This window comes from Mus caroli, unplaced genomic scaffold (genome assembly GCF_978045245.1).
Source record: "Mus caroli unplaced genomic scaffold, Mus_caroli_1 scaffold_8, whole genome shotgun sequence".
In the NCBI taxonomy this organism is placed as follows: Eukaryota; Metazoa; Chordata; class Mammalia; order Rodentia; family Muridae; genus Mus; species Mus caroli.
The window spans coordinates 62914366-62934268 of NW_028227263.1; the positions used below are offsets into that span (position 1 = coordinate 62914366).

General features: G+C 43.8%; 1 protein-coding gene across 2 annotated transcripts; it reads left to right on the forward strand.

The window, feature by feature from the left end:
* The first annotated feature begins 300 nt into the window (after positions 1 to 300).
* Positions 301 to 19566, forward strand: Cfap161 (cilia and flagella associated protein 161). Of its 2 annotated transcripts, XM_029479827.2 has the most exons (9): positions 301 to 408; positions 5963 to 6261; positions 6616 to 6716; positions 7380 to 7469; positions 8025 to 8260; positions 9564 to 9654; positions 14753 to 14911; positions 17908 to 17981; positions 18885 to 19566. In XM_029479827.2, exons 3-9 carry the CDS (start codon positions 6648 to 6650, stop codon positions 19075 to 19077), a joined length of 912 nt encoding a protein of 303 aa, XP_029335687.1. In that variant the 5' UTR covers positions 301 to 408; positions 5963 to 6261; positions 6616 to 6647; the 3' UTR covers positions 19078 to 19566. The 2 variants fall into 2 exon arrangements, with proteins under 2 accessions (XP_029335687.1, XP_021023862.1); XM_021168203.2 differs by lacking the exons at positions 301 to 408; positions 5963 to 6261 and having other exon boundaries at positions 6588 to 6716.
* The last annotated feature ends 337 nt before the right edge of the window (positions 19567 to 19903 follow it).

The window sequence follows — 19903 nt, forward strand, 5'->3', positions numbered from 1 at the left end:
ATAGGGGGAAAAAAAGAAGTTTGAAATACATTTTCAATGATTTAGAAGACACTGTTCCTCTGTAGCTCCGGGGCCTCTCTGATCCCAGAAGACAGGCCTGAAGCTCCACCTTCATGCTGGCTAAAAGCCAGAGTCCTCTCAAGGACGTGGGTGAGTCTCCAGCAGGCTTCTGGCCTCTCAGATCCCCTGCTCTGGGGCTCAGCTCTTTCCGCAGAGTCCACCTCCCTTCTAAGTGGGAAACATGTTGTTGTCCTGTTCTCCTAGGCAAAGACATTTGTCTTCTTTTAGTCCCTGCTTCCAAAGCTAACCCTGAACCTGCCCTTGGATTTCCAAAGCCACCAGGGTGTTGTGGAAAACAACAGGCTTCCTCTTCACAGGGCCCACCCTCTTGTGCTGGCAGTGAGGAAGGTAAGGAGCTGGGCAGCAATATGGTTCATCTGAGGTCAAGACGTCAGAGTGTGGAGAAGCGAGCGGGACATGAGATGCTCTCATTGAAGAGGACACCAAAGACTGAGTGCTAGAAGGCCAGGTTCGAGATGAAAGAATCCAAGGGAATGTAGCTCTTCCTGGGGGTGGATCTAGGCTCTGGGAGAGTCATGTCTGGCTCAGGGGAGATATATGGTATTCATGTGGTGTTCTCTCCTGTAGGAGTCTAATGAAAACAGGAGGGAAAACCAGATGGAGACATAAAAACTTGGAAGACTTTTCTGCTATGTCAGCATCACATGTTCTTTTGTTTAGGGTGGGAATAGATGCCCTGGTTGGGTGCAGCATGAAAGAAAATGATGTCATTTGGTTAGAGTAGGACCATTTCTGGTACCTTGCCTTCTGTATCAAAGGACTCTTGAGTAGGAAGTCAACTTCCATTTAGAAATGCCTTCCCTGTGCCCATCCCCTACCCCTAGCCTGTCATCACTGTGTAGAAAGGCCTCCTCCTTTTGACTCTCTACAAAGACAGAGAGCAGGAGTCTCTTATTTACCTGTTTGCCCAGGGCAAAGCACAGGATACCATACACCATGAGTCTCAGCTAAATACACAGCTTCCCACAATCTCCAGATGTTAACTTGATTCTTTTCTCATTCACGTCTACTGCTCCGTTCTCACTACTGGTGCCCCATGAACATGGCGTTCCTTCTCCCTGGTGTCTCCTAACAGCCTTCCCAACATGTCTGCCTTAAATCTACCAACAGCCCAGAGCCACAGCAGATTTCCACAGCTGGAATCTGTCCTGCATCAGCTTTTTTTTTTTTTTTTTGAGAAAGTTCCTACTGCCTGTAGAAGAGGAACCATAGGGCTTGATGGCAAAGGCCTTTTACTTTTCCCTGTCCACTCCCTTTAATTTTACTTATTCCACCCTGCAAGGATTTCTTGCCTCTCTTTTCTTCTGAGCCTGCCTTTACTCTGCTTCTTTGCCTGAAAGAAATTCTATTTTTTCTTTTTTTTTTTTTTGTTATTCCTGCTTCTTTGTACCCAAGTCTTATTCTTTTTATATCACCATGTTCTTTGAAAACCATTTGCATTATAGTTTGAATGTAAACTGATCCCTATTAATCTCAGCTCCTGGGTTGTAGTGTTATTTTGGAAGGTAGAAGTTAGATGAGCCTAGTCAGAGGATGCAGGTTACTAGAGATATCCCTAGGAAAGATATGCCTTGTCTGGGTCCCTTCCCATCTCTGCTTCCTGTCTTCCGTGAGATGAAGAACTCTGTCTCACTACAACTACAATTCAAACTCTTTATTATTTAATAGTTGTGGTCCATCCCATGGGCCAAGTGAATGGGTACCTAGGATCCAACCCAACTTCTAGCCTTCGTTTTGACTCCAGCAAGGTGAGCACATCACTCTCGTGTACTGCATCTTTTACCTTGGATGTGATGGAGTAGCTGGTGCTGACTGTACGTTCCATGCACACCTGTAGGCATGGAAGCTGGTCCTGCACAGCGCTGTAGTAACCCAGGTTAGCCTAATGGGCTTCAGTACAACAGTGTTCATGATGGCGTTGGTCTGGCAAAAAGCAGTGTTCCTTCTTTGAAATTGTTTCAAGGCAATGGGCTGAGTGAGACCTGGATACATCTGCCATCCCAGGACTTAGGAATTAGATGCAGGAAGATTTCTAAGCTCCAGTTTGGGGCTTCCCAAAGAACTGAAAGTCTCAAAAGAAAATCTATGGGCCGGGGATTTAGCTCAATTGGTGGAGCACTTCCTAGCATATACTAAATCCTGTATCCAGCATTGTGCCCCTCATGTGGTGGTGATGTATGCCTGGAATCCCAGCACTCTTGAGGTAAAGGCAGACGGAGCAGAAGTTCAAGGTCATCCTTCTCTTTTCCATGAAGCTAGCCTGGGCTACTCAACAAAAAAACAAAACCAAACCAAAAACACCCAAAAAACCCAAAAAACATCTCACATATAGTCAGTGCTCCTCCTCCCTCTTCAGAATTATTTATTTATGTATGTGAGTACACTGTAGCTGTCTTCAGACACACCAGAAGAGTGCATCAGGTCCCATTGCAGACGGTTGTGAACCACCATGCAATTTCTTGGAATTGAACTCAGGACTTCGAGAAGAACAGTCAGTGCTCTTAACCACCGAGCCATCTCTCCAGCCCTGGTCAGTGCTGCTTAAACTACAGAGTTTACAAGATGATCCTGAGAAACAGCAGAATGCATGTTGAAGTGAATGTGGGCTCGGTTGCATGCCTTTTAGCTTGGCCATAGATTTCTAGGACGTGCCTTGCACCCAAGACTCTGAGAAGCTCTGTGATTAAGAGTCCTACTTATTTCCTACCTTCAATTTACTTGCCAACCAAATTCGTTCCTCTTTGCATCTATTAACACATTGCAGATTATTTTGGCCCCACCTTCCAGAGTGCTGGCAGTCTACTAACCTTCTCCCGTTTCTACCAATGAGAATTCTGATGCCCAGAGACAACCGTGCTTGTATGGCAAGTGGGAAAGCTGTCTTACCTGGCTTTCTCAGTGTGACACCGGGCTGCGCTGCATTCCATCCACATCCAGTAAGGGAGTCTACAATCTATCTTTAATGCCTGTCTCCTGGTTCTCTTTCCCAGTGTCTGAACTTTGTCCCACTTCTCTTCCCTGAACATGAATCTTTTCAAGTGTTTCTGTGGCTTTTCTTTTCTTTTTTTTTTCTACCAGATGTTTTATAAGTAAGTAACAAAAGATTCCAATGGAAGTTTCCTATGCTTCATCAAAATCATGAAAAAAAATAGCAAATACTTTTTGTAGTGTATGGCTGCTTTCTATCAAAGTCACAGTTGTAAAGCAGAGGGTGTGGGGGCCAGAGACAGATTTAGTCATCCACACAGGGCCAGCAATGAGTGAATAAATCAGTTTACATCTTGGTTTTGAGGGTTTTAAAGGAATGTAAATGGAAAAAAATTGTAGTCATACACACACACACATACATATTATTTTATAAACTCAAAAAGAGCCTGAGGGACTTTGTCTTGTCCAAGTGATTGACAGAGCCCTTTGAGTGACTCCCACAGGAAGGAGGAATGGTACGTCTTTGTTCTTTGTAAGATATCTCCCTGATGTCAAGTAATCTTGTAAGATTTAAGGCTCTTAGAGTCTATTTTAAAAAGCTATCCATTATTAACTTTCTAGGCAGTTTAGGATGTCTCATCTCCTTCCAGGATGGGAAATAGTGCTCAGGTCCCATTCTTCTGATGGGTAAGTAAAGTTCTGCTCTTTTAGTTCTTATTTTATTGGCTGTTGCCTATGAAAGAGAGGTCCAGTTCCAATTCCCTCAAGGCCTCCTTGTTTAACACCCAGCCTATGGGAAACATGGAAATGATTAAGGGGAGCAACATTGACTTTAAAGTCAGAAATCAGCATATAGAGTCTTTGCTTTGGGATACAGAACTCTCTCTCTCTCTCTCTCTCTCTCTCTCTCTGTGTGTGTGTGTGTGTGTGTGTGTGTGTGTGTGTGTATGTGTTGAAATATGATCTCATTGTATAGCCCTAATTTGCTAAATAGATCAGGCTAGTGTCCAGCTCACAGAGATCTGTCTGCCTCTACTTCCCAACAGGGATTTAAAATATTTTTTCAACTATGTGTACATATGGGTATGAGTGTAGGTATGTGCACATGAGTACAGTGTCTGATAGAGGTCAGAGGTGTCAGATTCCCTGGTAATGGAGTTACAGGCAGATGGGAGCCACTCAACATGGGTGCTGAGAACTAACTCTAGTTAACTCTAGTCCTTTGCCAGAATGGTGCTTACTTTTAACTACAGAGCCATCTTTCCAGCAACCCCTATGCCTATTGAAGGTAATTTTCGCAGAGCCCAGGCTGACCTCAAACTTACTTTGTGTTTGAGGATGTCCTTGAACTCCTGATCCTTCTGCCTCCACAGGGCGAGTACTGGGATTACAGATGTGTTCCAGCACACCTGGTTAGAGCAAGGCTCCTTCTGAGGGCCATACTACCAAGTGAATGCCTCATCATGCAAACATCATTTGCGGAGCCTTCCAGTCAAAGTCTTAAAGTTCCTCCATATCTGCTATTGGCCCTTCCAGATCCCTGATGTTTTTCATGTTCTTAAATACCAGCTGCAGTGGATCTGGACATGATTGATTCACAGTGAGGAATAACCATAATAGACGTGTGGCTTTGGAAAAAAAAATCACTTTGAACTTTGTTTCCAGATCAATTATTGTATGCAAGTTCCTCTCCAACATCAGTATTGGCTTTGAGCACTTTGGGTGATAGTGAGCAGAAGAGAGTAAGAGCAAATGAGACAGTCTGGAGATGTCCCAGTATGAGCTGCAGGAGATTGCTTCCGAGAGAACCCCACACACTGCTTTATAGTACCCTGTAATCAATAGGAGATACACCTTCTCAAACGGGGGCAAAAGTACCCTGTAGTAAATAATAAGCCAGTAACATAGTCATCTAGTGTCGCTATGAGCCTAATGTGCCATCCGTAATTGTGTGTGGCCTGCTTTTGTTCAGCAAATGTCACACAGGGTTTTCTTTTTTATACCAGCATCACCAAAAGCATGTGAGGGCTGCTCGGTGGCTTGATGGCGCTGCCATGACATCACCAGACAACAGCTTGCTTTCAGATTATTATGTTCCTGTATATGAGCAGTTACACATGCTGTCTATTGTTCACTGCGTGCTACAAAGCTGGGTTTAGCAGTTTGAACCTAGGGATGCTGCTAGCTTCTCTGAGTCGGTCTCCAGTCTATCACATGTTCTGAGTGACTTGTGTCTGATCCAACAGAATGCCTGACTTAGCACCTTCAGAAGCACCTGAGAGTGTGTGTGGTGCTGGAGGGGTAGGCAGTGGAGCCAGAGAGGAGCAGAACATTCCTACTTTTGTGTCTTATGCTTCAGCCTCCGGCTCAGGTCCTTCCAGGTCGACAAGGTCACCTCCCCCCTCCCCCAGGTTTGCTCAGTTGTCACTCTCACAGTCCCCATGACAGGAATGATTCATCCATCAGCTCTCCCAGTCTGTCTTTCATCACATCTTCAGTGACCTGTGTGTATTACAGTCTCCTGAAGTAATTTGTTTTCAGCATCTGGCTTCCCTTGATAGACTGGGTTTGGCTCTCACCTTCCACTTCTTGCCTGGGGTGGGAGACTCGGCACACTGGGGGACTGATTAATGAATGTATTCAGTCAGCAGCCAGCAGCCAGCACCAGGTGGTATTACCTAACTGCCTGTTCCCTCCACTCATAACACAATATCCTCTTTAGGAAATGTTGGCTACACAAACTTTTAAATTAAAAAAAATTTTTTTTAATATCAGGAGTGCCTGTAAATCGCAGGTTTGTCTTTGTGTTTAGACATGGGAAGGGAGGGTTGCTATAAAATTCGTGAAAATACAGACTGTCACAGAAATAGATATACATTAATGTATGCTAACATAGTAGCTTCTTCCTTTGGAAGCTGTGAGGTTTCAGCAATGCCCGTCTTTTTGTGTTTAGGTTTTCCAGCGTCTACAGTAAAGGAGTGCTGTTTTGTGAAATTGCTGCTGACAGTGATTAAGGAAACAGGCTGGAGTTGAACCAAGCTTCCACAGAAAGCACTCGGGTTCCACAGCACTTTAACTTAGATTTTAGTTTAAAAAGCAAACAAGACAAACAAACAAACAAAATACAAAACCAAACATCAACAAGAACAACTCAATATTTTATGCCAGTGGTAGGCTGCACACCTGTGAGTCAAGAAGATCTCCAGCGCAAGACCTGACTGTGTTACATCCTAAGTTCAAGGCCAGCCTAGGGTATGTATCCAGACCCTAACTTAAAAACCAACCGCGCCCCCCCCCCCAAAAAAAAAAAAAAAAAAAAAAACAACAGAAAAAAAGTTTCAAAAATTTCTCCGCCTAGGGATCGTTTGGAACAGTGTTCCCCCGCCAGGGGTTTCCCAGATCTGCTTTGAGTGCTGGTCATCTGAGACAGAGGCAGTGGTGGGAGGGGCAGGGTGAGCTGGAGGGGGCGTGGCAGCCCAAGGCAGGACCAGCAAGTCTAGTATGCTGTCACTTATTGGCCAGCCAAAGAGATCTTGACCAACTGGCAACTGGCAACTGCCTGGTCGTCATGGCAACGAAGCACGCTAATGGTGAGTGTCCGTGCAGGCTGCCGCTGGCTTTCAAGAGAGCAAGGGGCGATGGCACAGAATGTGTATGGTCCTGGAGTGCGGATGGGCAACTGGAACGAAGATGTCTACTTGGAGGAGGTGCGCAGACTCCTGTCCTCTCGCATCCCTAGGATCCTAGACCCTATCCTGCTATCCTGCATGTTCTCTCTCTGCTGAGCATTTAGCATCCTATTACCTAGCTTCGTCTACCGCACCCCCCACGCCCCCTGCCGTGCACCTTTGCTACCCCGAGGTAGCTCACCTGTTGTCTCTGAGCACCCATGCTCACTGAATGTCCCGCTCCAAATTTCCTGAACCCAGAGCAAGAACAGCTTGCCGCCTCCCAGGCCCTCTGGCCCTCACTAGGTTTGTGACACTCTTAGGTCCTGGAAAGGTTCTGGGTTACAAACATATGGGGAGGCCTGGGCTTTTCACATTCTCACCCAAGTCAGGAGGACCCCAGTAGAGACTGCTGACCTCCTATATACCACTCCTGATTGTTTCTGGATGAGATAAGCACAGGGGCCCTATCCTTCCCTTCCTTATGCCTTTCTCTTTTCATCTCCTGCTCCCCGCCCCTGCCTCTGCCCCCATGACATGCTGCCTACTGACATTTTTGCCATCCCTAGAGCGATCACGTTTCCTTTTGTGTTCTTGAACTGTCTTTGAACTTGAAGAGCTTCTGAGGAAAAAGTTATCAGTACCTGTGCTCTGCAACAGCTCTGTCCCTGACTCCCCATTTCTCGGTCTCTGCATCCCCAGGAGCGCATGAGACACTTCCTAGAGAAGAGGGAAAAGGGAGAACTTCTTATTCAGAGAAACAGAAGAGTGAAGAAGAACATTTTGAGACCGGTAATGTTAAATTCCAATGCCAATTTCAAAATTCTGCCTAGTTAAGTGTGAGTTACCCAAAGAAAATTTCTATGAACAAAGTTAACCATTTGGAAACTTTTTAAAAAATTAATAAAAAAATATATTTTTAAAATTCCTCTAGATTTTAGAAATTTAGATTAAGGGTTAAGATTAGATTAAGAAATTTAGAATTTATATTAAGGGAAGTCTGTCCATAATTATGTTTACTTAATTGTTTGCATTTTCTAATAAAGGGATGGATTAATGCTTTTACAAGTAAAGTGCCTTTCAGTTGCTGTGCAAAAAAACCGTTTAATTTAATAACATTGAGTTGAATAAATTGACAACGGTAAACTATGTAGAGTCCAACAGCTTCACATGATCTTGTTTGGGGTCATCAAGAGCTTGAAGGACACTAACCAAGGATCTGAGGAAGAGAGGCCTTACTGAAATGGCTCTAGTCTGAGAAGGAAAGGAGATACACCTGGGAGGGACCTTGACCCCAGCAGCTAAGGAATTGAGTAGCTTATTGGGAAATTCCTATTAAAATTGTAGATGCAGCTTTCGGTATCGGAAGATGGATATGTCCACTATGGCGATAAAGTGATCGTTGTGAATCCTGACCAAGTCCTGGGGGAGGAAGCTGGCAAGTTTATGAGAGGAGACCTGAGCCTGTGTATGAGCCCAGATGAAGTTAAAGCACAACTTAGTGATGACTTAGAGATACCCTGTGGTGTGAGTGCTGTGCAGACCATCGTCCCGATGGGCAGGAACACCTTCACCATTTTGAGGTAGAGACACTCAGCTTCAGAGCACCAGAGTATCTGCTTAGACTTGTAGCTTGTAGTGGCACACAACTGTTATCCCAGCACTGGGGAGGCAGAGACATGCAGATCGCTGAGCCTACCTTACTTAGCGAATTGTTGAGGACCCTTTACTTGCCTGCTTGTTGAAGACAGCAGGAAAAGTAGCTATTTGTGTTCAATTAAAAAAATGCTTGCTTTATGATGATTGGATCCAAAGTATTAAACTTATATTCTGTCTGGAAACAAAGGATTTTTTCAAATAACGTTACGGGATGCTTGCTTTATGCTCACAAAGTGCTGGCTTGCATTGTTCTTGATGGAACGTTAGCTTCCCAACAAAAATGTCATTTATTAAAAGGTTGCACAGGATGGGCTTTGCTCTTTTAAAATCAATTGTCTACTAAAAATTGACTTGAGGTTTTGGAAATGATCCGCAGGACCCTTAGAGACGTACAATCGCAATTTAAAATGATCAACTTCACATTGTGGGAGATTTAGTGACAATGTCTCAGTGACAAGAATAGAAACTGCTATCTGTGTCCTTAGTTTAATGTTTCTTGAATACACATGGGTTGTGGTAAAACAACTTAAAGCCAATGACAACTTTTATTCCCTGGAAGATTATGAGGGAAGACTGTATTCAATGCTTGCAGAGGTATAACCTTGGCTCTGTCTTAAATCGTGGCCTTGGCTTGTGCTAACATGGCATGCTTAGTCCCTTCTGGTCCAAGGCTACAGAGTCAGGAGGCCATGGGTTTGACCTGTGGGACAGGGCAGAGAGTGGCATGCTAGTTAGATGTTAAGGCTGAAACAAAAGGATTTTTCTAGCTGGCTGTGGTGGCTTACACCTGTAACTCCATCACTCCCATTAGGCTGAGACAGGAGGATTCCTGAAAGCACTGTGCCATGTCAGTTTGGGCTACATAGCAAGTTCAAGGCCAGCCCTGGGTTTCAGTGTGAGACTCTCAAAACACCAAAAGCCAAAACTGCACATGTTTCCAAATAGAGACATGAATAGATTAATATATGAAAAAAATAAGAATGCCTTTTAGTTGGTGCTCAAGAATATTTCAGTGAATGTTGCACAATTTGATGATGGATTCCAGCCCGTGATTCTCGTCGACTTCTCTTGATGTTATCTGAGATGACTGAGGTCTTTGCCAGGGTGAACAAAACAGAAGGAAGAGGAACTTTTGTTACTTAATTTAGTGCAGTTTGTGAATATGCACTGTCAAGAAAAGCATGGAAATGAGGTAGCCTCACACTCTCCCGTTGCTCTCACCTCTAGTGACCGTGCAAACAACTGTGAAATGGGCCAAGTGGTTGTCTATGGGCAGAACTTCTGCCTGGGGATAGCAGCAGGACTGGAAGGCAAGATGGTGAGTCTTCTCCTGTGTGCCCACTGTCACCTGTCAGCCTAGTTTCCCAAGATGGCCAAGAGCTGCCTCTGGAAGGGACTATGCAGATGGGGCTCTGTTTCTGCTGGATTCAGTCTGTGGGTTGCAGTGGGCATTTTGTACCTGATTTTTTTTCCTCTTAACTTTGTAAACAACACCACCACCCCCATCTTTAAAAGTCAAGGAGTGAAGAGAGAAACGTCTTTTTGCAATGCAGCTGTCAAAAGTCAAAAGCATATACTACTTTAAACAGTCAATTGAATTAGCTGACATTTGTCATTTTCCATGAATACTAACATCGTATACACATTGCCCAGACTCATCTTGAACTTCCTAGACTCAAAGGGATTTTCCTGTCTCAGTGTCCCAAATATCTGGGCCTAGAGGCATGGATCACTGAGCCCAGCTCTGGTAACTTAAACTTTTGATTAGCAAATACTTTTTTGTTTTTTGGTTTCTTTCTAAGAGGCAATAAGGACAACTTTAGTTTGCAGAAGCCAGGAAGCTCGAGTCTCTGAAATCCTCCTTTATTTTGGAGGTGATGAAGTATAATAGGTCAGGGCAGTAGCACACACCTATAAACCCAGGGCTTAAGAGGCTGAGACTGGAGGATTGCCATGAGTTTGAGACTCACCTGAGCTATAGAGTAAGACCTATCTCAACAAAACACAACAGACAACAGAACCAGAAAAACATGTACTTGGATTTCACGTGCAAGCGGTGTCATCGGGATTTGTGTAAATGACCAGTCTTGACTAGTGACTCGGAATCTGAGCACCACGCAGGCAGTGCCACAATTGCTTCACACATGCTAGCTCCATTTTTTCCCCCCTTGAGTGAGTCTCTGACATAAGGACACTGGGAAATAGAAGTTCAGCTACTCAACAGCAAAGCTGGGACGCATGCATCATTATGGTTTGGATGTAGAATGTGTCCCTACAGGCTCCTGTGTTTGAATACTGAGTTCTCAACGGATAGTGCGCCTTTGAAAGCTGGAGAATGACCGGAGGAAGTGATTTTCAGGAAAGGAAAGGCCTTATAGATTATAGCTCCCTTAAGTTCTGGGCCAGTCTCTCGGCTCCTAGGTCCATTGAGATGTAATCACTGGCCTTACATGCAGTGCCACAGTCATAAGTTGTTCCAACTGCCAAGTCTTCCCCACAGTGAGAGACTAACTCCCTAAAATGTGAGTCCAAATAGCATCCCCCCACCCCCACACACCGAGAGCTCTGTTTTGTCTTGTGAGGAGTTGCTAACATTGAGAAAAATAACACCAATTATTGTAAATGGGAGATTCCAGTATTTTCTGATGTGACATTTTCTCATCGTTTTTTTGGTACCAGGAAGACAAACCAACAGTATCAGTCAACTTATGCCATGCATAGGTGTTGATCTGCAGCCTGCATTTAGATGCAAAATTGAAACACTAAGTCACTGAGACAGAGGTGTTGCACCCAGAGATCAGCACACCAGCGTTTGACTTCTCCTATTTATGTTTTTCTGTATGTCTTCGTCAAAAAAGAGAACTCGTGTGTGACTATGATGAACACCCGGTTTCTTTCTACTTCAGTGTTTTCAAAGCACATCTTAACAATAATGTTTAGGGAGAGTGTACTATACATTATTGTGTGGTAGTACTATAGTTACCAAGCTTTTAATTCTATGTTCAGGAAGTCAAATGTATTTGTTTCCCCTCCCTTCCCCTTTCTTCTCCCCTCCTATTTGTCTGACAAATCAGCTGAGGGTGGCCTTGAACTAGTGCTCCGCTTGCCTCAGCCTTCTGAGTACTGAGATTACAGATGTGTGCCACCATTCCTAACCAATTTGGCTTGTTATTCTGGTTCCATATGTATCTGTGTATAAATGCTCAAAGCTGCTCCCCGCTACCGCCCCCCCCCCCAGTTAGTGAGTCTATCTTCAGAATATATTTTTGGGGGGTCGTTGAATTACTGATATCAAGAATGTGATTACAACTAGAAGTATTGAAAGCTGGATATGGTGACACATACGTATAATTTCAGCACTCAGGGTGTTGAAGTACAAGGATTGCCACAAGCTCCAGGCCAGTGTATGTTATAGCGTAAGACCTTGTTTTGTTTTTGTGTTTTGTTTTTAAAGACACCATGTAACCAGTTCTTCTTAAATTGGTTGCACCAATTGGTGCTCTCAGCAGCAGGACATAAAGTGTGACAAATGTCATCAATTAAATCTTTGCTAGTTTGAACAAATGGACAAACAGGAAAGGGCATTTGAATGTTGCAACGCCTGTATCCTCTCCTATCATTTTGCCCTCATCCCTCTTGTATTCTTACCTTCCCTTCTTCTCTTTGCCTTCCTCAGTCCTTTGCCCTGGAAACTACATGTTCTTTGCCTCTATATTGATTTTGGTTTACTTACTTGCCTTTTGATAATTAGATTTTGATAAGATTCCCTCCTGCACTTTAAATTGTAGCTGTTTTACTTGTATTTTTGAGAGAAATCTATCAGTTTTCCTTGACGTTACTCTCTCTCCCTCTGTCTTTCTCTATGTGTGTGAGTGTGTATTTGTGTGTGTGTGTGTGCATGAGAGAGAGAGAGAGAGAGAGAGAGAGAGAGAGAGAGAGAGAGAGAGAGTTTGTATAGGACACCACTTACGAGTCAGTTTTCACCTTCTTCCTGGTTTGAGGCAGGTCTTTCTTGTTTCTGTCATTACACTGTGTATTCCAGGCTAGCTGGCCCATGGGATGGTAGGCCGTTCTCTCCTCTCTGTCTCCCTTGCCACAGGATAGCAGGGATTACAGATGTGTACCTTACCGCAGCTGACTGTTTTATGTGGGCTTTTTGGGTCCAAACGCAGGCCAGCAGGCTTGTGCAGGAAGAACTTTTGTTCACTGAGTCAATTCCTTTGCTCTTCCATTGCTTTTAATGTCTAGTCTGTTAGAGATCTAATAAAAAGAAAGGCAAGCATTAATTTCCAAATGTTTACAGTTTGACATTTGTTTCAATTTGCTTTTTAACACACGTGAGATTTATTTTGGTAAAAGGCTTTTCACTTGAGTTTCCCAAATGATCCTCCATATCACGTGTTACCTGTTGGCTAATTCTTCCTTCTGACATGCTATGCTTCCCTAAGCACACGTTAAATCATCCTCTGCATCACATGCTCTTCCTGAGTGTTCTATTTTCATCTACTGAAGTCATCTATTTTTACTCTAGGACTACGGTGTTGTAATTATACAGCACCCTAATACACTTTGACAGATCTTTGTTCCTCCCCATTATCTTTCTTTGTCTGAATTACATTGGGAATTAATCTTTGAGTTAAATGGAGTAATTATTTTTCCCCATTTCTCCGCCTTTGCAGGAAAAAAAGAAGTCACTTTGTGTTTGCTTGGCATTGTAAAGTTGAGTGCTTTTTTATTAATAGCTTTGAAGGCTTCCTCTCGGGAAGAATCTCGACTTTGCTTAGAAAGGCAGTTTAGACCTTGGTCAGGTCTTATGACTCTCTTCACGTGGCAGTAACACTCGTCTTGATATTGTTACTCTTTCCTGCCCAGAGTCTTTTGAATGTCACTGCAGCAAAGTCTGTCCCCACCCAGGTCCAGCTCATTCTCTTTCTCCTCAGCACACTTCATCCATCTTTTTGTTCCCCATGCCAGATATTGCCCAGGCCCCGTTAGTTTGTTCGGACTTCTGAGGAACACCCTTAAACATAGAAGATCCTTTCACTTAGCCTTGTATTCCAAATAATGCCACCATGGGAATCACCAGTCATGAGGGAGGACAGGCAACATCCAGAGGGTAGCAAGATACTTCTCTTATTCACATCCTAACTCCTCTCATGCTGGGTAGCAAACGTTCAGAGAATTATAACTCACTTACAACTTCTTACAACTTGCACCTTAAGCATAGCTTCACAGAGAAAAAAAAATTCACAAGGGGTCAAGGAGATGGCTCAGTGGTTTAGAGCACTTGTTGCTTTGTAGAAGACTTGGGTTTAATTCCCAGCATCCACAAAGTGGCTCACAACCTGTCCCTGGGGGATTGGATGCCCTCCTTGGCAGGCATCAGGCACACACATGGCACACACATATACATGCTGATAAAATACTCAATACACACAAATACTCAATACACATAAATAAAATAAATCTAAAATCTTTGAACACACTAAAAACTCATTAAAAGACAGAGAAACCTTATCCACGTTCAAGGTGAAGATGAACAAGCAAAGAGCTAGCTAGCAAAGAAAGAACCTTCTGGACTTTTCACAGGATGGGACGGCCTTTGGCAAAGCATAGCCATGCAGCTGCCGTCTATTCCCAATGGGGACGTGGATTCCAGATGGCCAGGGTCACTCACGAGCAAGTGCCAGCTGTGATGGCTCCAGGTTGAAGAGTACCTGATCTCAGGTGCCCAGTTTCAGCAATGTTATTTATAGTGCCCAAGACAGAGACACAGGCCCCGTGTTTTGAAAGAGATGGAGAGCAGGAACTGGAGTATGGAAAATGTCTGACCTTTCTGTTGCTGTAACAAAACACCATGGCCAAGGCAGTCTAGAAAAGAAAGCATTTAATTTGGAGGTTCGTGGTTCCAGATTGTTAGGAGGAGACCGTGAGGATGGCAGGGAGAATTGCAGCAGGTAGGCAGAGATGGTGCTGTTACCATAGCTGAGAGCTCACGCCTGATCTTGAAGCGGGAGGCAGAGATTTAGCTAACAGATGGTGTGGACTTTTGAAACCTTAAGTCCCACCCCAGTGACACACCTCCTCCAGCAAGGCCACACCTCCTAATCCTTCCCAAACAGTTCCACCAAACTGGGGACCAAGCATTCAAACATATGAGTGTGGGGGCCACTTTCTTTTAAACCATCATAAGAAAGAAAAGCAGGATATGGGGAAGAAAGGAAGAAGCGAAAAAGGGAAAGAGGGGGAGAGATACTATTTTGATATATTCCTAATGAAGGGGAGAGCTGTGCTTTTTCGTAGGATGGGCAGGAACAGGGTTCTAGAAACTGCTTGCAGTGCAGTCCCTTTGGTCGCCCATTCCTTAACTTCCTGGGTAGCTGTGACTCAGTTGATGTGTTTGCTGCTGTTTCCAGCTGTATCTAACAAGTGACCACAGGACCCTTATGAAGTCTTCTCTGAAGTCCGGCCTACAGGAGGTGACTCTGACAGATGAGGTCACCCATCTGAACTGCTGGCAGGCTGCCTTCCTCGATCCCCAGCTGCGCCTGGAATATGAGGGCTTCCCAGTGAGGGTGAGCTTGGCATGTGGGACACTGGGACCTGGGGTCCATGCAAGGACAGGCTGTGGCTCACAGCTGCCAGTCAAGCAGAGGCTCACTGTAGCTCCAATAGCATGTAGACTTTGTCTTTTTCTTTTCATTTATAACTCAAATGTGGATAGCACCAGTCTGAGGCAGCACTCCACATCCTGTCTCTCAATCCTGGTTGCAGGTTAGAGCCACCCTCAGTACTGTGTAAAAGACTCAGAAGCCCTTGACACTCCCAGTAAAGGCTGCAGCAATATATGAGAGCCCAACATGTAATACAACTTCCCAGTCTCATCCACACAGTCTTCATTAGGCCGTCCTGCTTCCCACCCCCCTCTTCTCTCCTTTTCTCCTGCCCTTTCTCCCTTTCTTCCTTTTGTCTCTCCCTTTTCCTCTCTCCCTTTCCTTCTCTTCCTCCATTCCTGCCCCTCTTCCTTTCTCTCTTTCTATCCACCTTCTCCTCCCCTCCCTTTGTTTTTCTTCTGTTTTCCTTTACCCACTTCCTCCCTCCCTCCATCTCTTCTTCCCTCCCTCTCTCCTTCCCTCCCTCCCTCCCTTCCTTTCCTCTCTTTCTCCCTTCCCCTTTCTTCCCTTACTCTCTAGCTCACACCAGCCTATGACTCTTCATTCTTCCAAGCACTGGAACAGGCATCACTTGCTTGATGATCCTTAAGTTCTCATCTCCAAAGATCCTGGGCAGCTGAGGGAAGGGATGGGGACAACAAGCAGCTACTGAGGCAGGCACAGTCCCTGATCACTCTTGCTTTAGACTCTGGGCCAAATGTGCCAGAGCATGAGGCATGATTCTTTTGGGAGGTTCCCATGGGCACAGAGCAAGCTTGAACCTCCCAAATCAAAGGAGGCATCTATTACACAGAAAGGGAAAACTTACTAGAGTCAGAGGGAGCATCTGGCATCAGCAGCTTTACGGGACTGGCCAGGAAAGGGGTTACAATTCCAGGCTACTCGGAATCTGCCCCGTGCAGTGGGTCTATCTCTTTAAGGCTTTAGCAGGGGATCCTGGCTCCTGGAGGTTCCTTGGCAGTTATACAAGGTAGATGGTCACTTTATCCACAACAAAGTAAGCTTGGCAGAATCCTCTCTTCTCTATAGCCATCCTTTCCTAGCTTGGCTTTCCTAGGATGGTAGTGGATATGGCCTTCATTCCCTCTAGTCAGTGGGTCTGTAAGTTAGAGATGTTCATGATACCTCCCTAGGGAGTTTTGTGAGGACCTGAAGGTTAGGTCACAGCTCATTGCTGTCTGCTGGCCCTGGCTCTCCTTCTTTGTCGGATGATTCACCTCACTGCGGTCCAGGAAGGTCTCTGAATCTCCAGCTCGCATATCTGCCTGAGAGCCCAGGACTCCCCAAGCTACCTCACACATGCTATTGCTGTCTCAGTAGACCTCCAGTTGCAGCCATGGCTAACGAGCTGGGGACATCAGCTGTGGAGGTGAGACAAATGTGTATTGGGGAAGTGAGGTGCCTCAAGCAAGTGCTGCCAGGAAGGAGCTGAGGTACTTTAGTTAAGTAGGTTTGGAGACAGTTCTAGTAAAGGGGAGTGCTGGGGCTTGGGAGCTGACCAGAAGGCAAGGGAGATCTGAGCATGTCAACTACTCCTCTCTCTCAAGGGAGAGCAGACTGGGGCCAGATTGAGACTGTTGAGAAAGAAAGAAAGAAAGAAAGAAAGAAAGAAAGAAAGAAAGAAAGAAAGAAAGAAAGAAAGAAAGGGGAAAGAAAGAAAGAAAGAGGGAGAAAGAAAGTGAATGAAAGAAAGTGAATGAAAGAGAGAAAGAAAAAAGAAAAGGAAAGAAAGAAAGGAAAGAAGAAAGACAGGAAGGAAGAAAGATGGGTATCCTTGCCTGTCTGTTGGGAATTTTCTGGCTTGGTCACTGCTCATGTTTTGTTGGTTCATATGTGAGTTGGGGTGGTCTTGGTCCTGTCCAGACCAGTTATGATCATAGTGGTTTTACTGATGTGGAGTTCTGTAAAATGGACTCTGCTCATCAGGGAGGCTTTGGGTACCAGACCAACTCACATGCCAGGGGCTGCCCCCTTTCCTCCTGACAGTACTCATTTTACAAGAGTCAGGGTTATAAGGTAATATTTCTTTAGCCAATTTGGTGGCTTACATCTGTAACCCAACATTCCAGAGGCTGAAGCAAGAGGAACACGAGTCCTAGGCTAGCATGAGGTATACAGCCAAGTCCCAGTCTCCAGGAAATGCTAATTATAAACACAATATATATTCATTTTCAGAATCATTAAGGTACAGATATAAAAACCATCAGAATTCATTTAATCTTAGAGAAGCACCCACTTTATGTGCTCTTTTTCTATGCACATGACTATATATAGGAATATAATATGAGATATATGAATGACATCCTGAGTATCCATGGAGATGTTTCAATGGGTAGAATCCTGTGCAGGTAAAAGACAGGTAAGGGAGCATGTGCCCTGTAACCCTAGGTGCTGGGAGGCAGATGCAGGAGAATTCCTGAGGCTTTCTGGAAGTCTATCTAGTTGGTCAGCTCCAGGCTTAGTGAGAGATGCTTTCTCAAAGAATAAGGTGGAATGCAATGGAGAGATACCCAGCGTCTCTTCTGGCCTTCATGTGTATGAACACACATGTACATAGGCATCCACCACATGTATGCGTACACCCACACAAACATGTATGTATATCACACACATAAATAGGAACTCCTGAATATATATAAAATGTGTGTATGTTTATGTGTGTATTTAATATCATCAGCTGTATTTCACATTCTCAAAGGTCTTCTTTGATATGACTTTGAATGATTATTCTACCATGTAGATATCTACCGTGATGCATTTCATCAAAACCATCATAGCTCTCCAGCCTTGTTATATATGTGCTATATTGAAATGAATATGTTAATATATTTCTAGACCTTTGCTTCTAGAAAATTGGACAGAATGTTAATAGCGCTTTCTTTTCCCGTCCTGTAAAGGCAAATGAAAAAATTGTCATCTATCATCGTCACACAAACCGAGCCCTGGCGGTCCACCGGAATCTCTTCTTAAGGTATACTGGCGGGGGCAGGAGAGTGCCCTATTGGCTCAGGGACAATAACTAAAACTCCATATCTAGGCGTGTGAGGTAAAGGTCTTTAGATGCTCAATTAAAAGCAACAACATTGATTTATTTTTATCACAAGGCTTATAAGAAATTATTTAAAAGGAAGGACCAATTTCTAGTTTTCCTTGATTGTTGTTTTCATCTGTTCTTAAGCACACTAACCGCGTCAAAACTGTGGAGATACTTGCTGGTGCTCAACATCTTTTGGATTCTTTGGCTCTGTGATGCAAAGATTAACCAAGTTGGCGCATCAAACACCTCATTTTGTCAAGTGACATATTTCATTTTGTAATTCAGAAGCAGATTATTAAATTGATTAGGAAAAGACAAAATTTAAAATTTAAATTCGGGGTGGTCCATATGTCTATTACCTAGAATCTTGATTGGCCAAAATTTAAATGCCAACAGTCTTGATTCTGCAAATATTTAATTTTAACATTAAAGAAACTATGTATTGTTTTTGAGACTTACTTTGTCTGAGATACCTACACTACCTACACATTATCTATTGACTGACAATATATCTGATATGTTTAAATGTCATAATTATGAGTTGCAATGCTGAAAAATTCCTTTGTGTAGAACTTTGATATTGCTATTCCCTCAAGTCCTACCCAACAGAGATGTTGGTTATAGAGGGACCCTATGTACCTAATCCTCTGCAAACATGGGTGAAACATTCCTGCAAATGTACCATATTTTAGGAGCCTTCTTGGGCTTTGTAGAGCAGTCTGATTGGAGAGGAATTTTCTAGGAGGGACAATGTTCATGAAAGAACAAACACTCATTGAGTGTTACACTCTGTTTCTAACTGGAATCTTTTTTATTTTTATTTATTTTTGGCTCCAGGACCTACTTTGGGAAGGAAATCGAGGTTGTAGCTCACACATATCTGGACTCACACAAAGTAGAAAAACCCAAGAACCACTGGATGCTGGTTACTGGAAATCCCAGGAACAAGTCGAACACCATGCTAGACATCTCCAAACCCATCACAGAGGATACCCGCGCCTTGGAGCAGGCCATGGGCATCAATACATAGGGACATACCAGGTGTACATGTGGCCTCTCAGGCTCTGATCTCATCAACTGTTCCACTTAAAAGAAATGAACAGTCTTTCTTGGCTGTGCCCCAAGCAGTTTGTCAATAGGTGCAGAACTCCATGAACACAACATTAAAAGGAATACCACATTAAAATTGATGATGGGAGCCTAGCCTTAGGGAGTAAATGGTGTTTGAAAATGAATAGTATTTGAAATTAAATCAAGTTTTGTTGATATCCCAATTGTGAAGAACTTAGTGCCCCCATGCAGAGTCCCTTGCTTGGCAGGACCCAGGAAGCCCATGCTCCTTTGCAAAGCTGTGTTTATGCAATAAAAAGGTCAGAAGTTTACAGATGTTTCGACACTGTTGTTTCCTCCCCTAATTTTCTTCCATGTAGAACAATGTGTAGTTAGGAGATGTAGCTTTGCCTTGGAATTAGTTTTTACTTTTCTTTCTTTGCCAAAGGCAATATTAGAAATAGTTTGTTTTTTTTCCCCCCACTAGTAAATTCATCATCTAGAGGTTTTTGTTGTTGTTGTTTGTTTTTTAAAGAAATGATCATTTATCTCCATTTACATATCTGATGATAGTGCAATATAAATTCAGTTACTGCCCCATGGACAGCCTGACGGCCTTACTAGACCCTAGTCCTAAGGGGATACCCAGGTAAAGCCGACAATTGGTCAATAGGAAAACTGTTACAAATGAAAAAGAAAACAATACACGTCCTGCTTGAAAACTAAGGTGAAAGCTACACTTGAATTATTAAAACAGACAAACAAAAACACTCAAGGATCAAAGAAACTTTTCAAAACACACTCCA

Bases quoted from the DNA above. Each gene is read 5' to 3' on its own strand.
- Cfap161 (XM_021168203.2), top strand. From the start codon at position 6,597: ATGGTGAGTGTCCGTGCAGGCTGCCGCTGGCTTTCAAGAGAGCAAGGG. The intron at 6,717-7,379 runs GTGCGCAGACTC...CTGCATCCCCAG, and splicing joins AAGATGTCTACTTGGAGGAG to GAGCGCATGAGACACTTCCT. The intron at 7,470-8,024 runs GTAATGTTAAAT...TTAAAATTGTAG, and splicing joins AGAAGAACATTTTGAGACCG to ATGCAGCTTTCGGTATCGGA.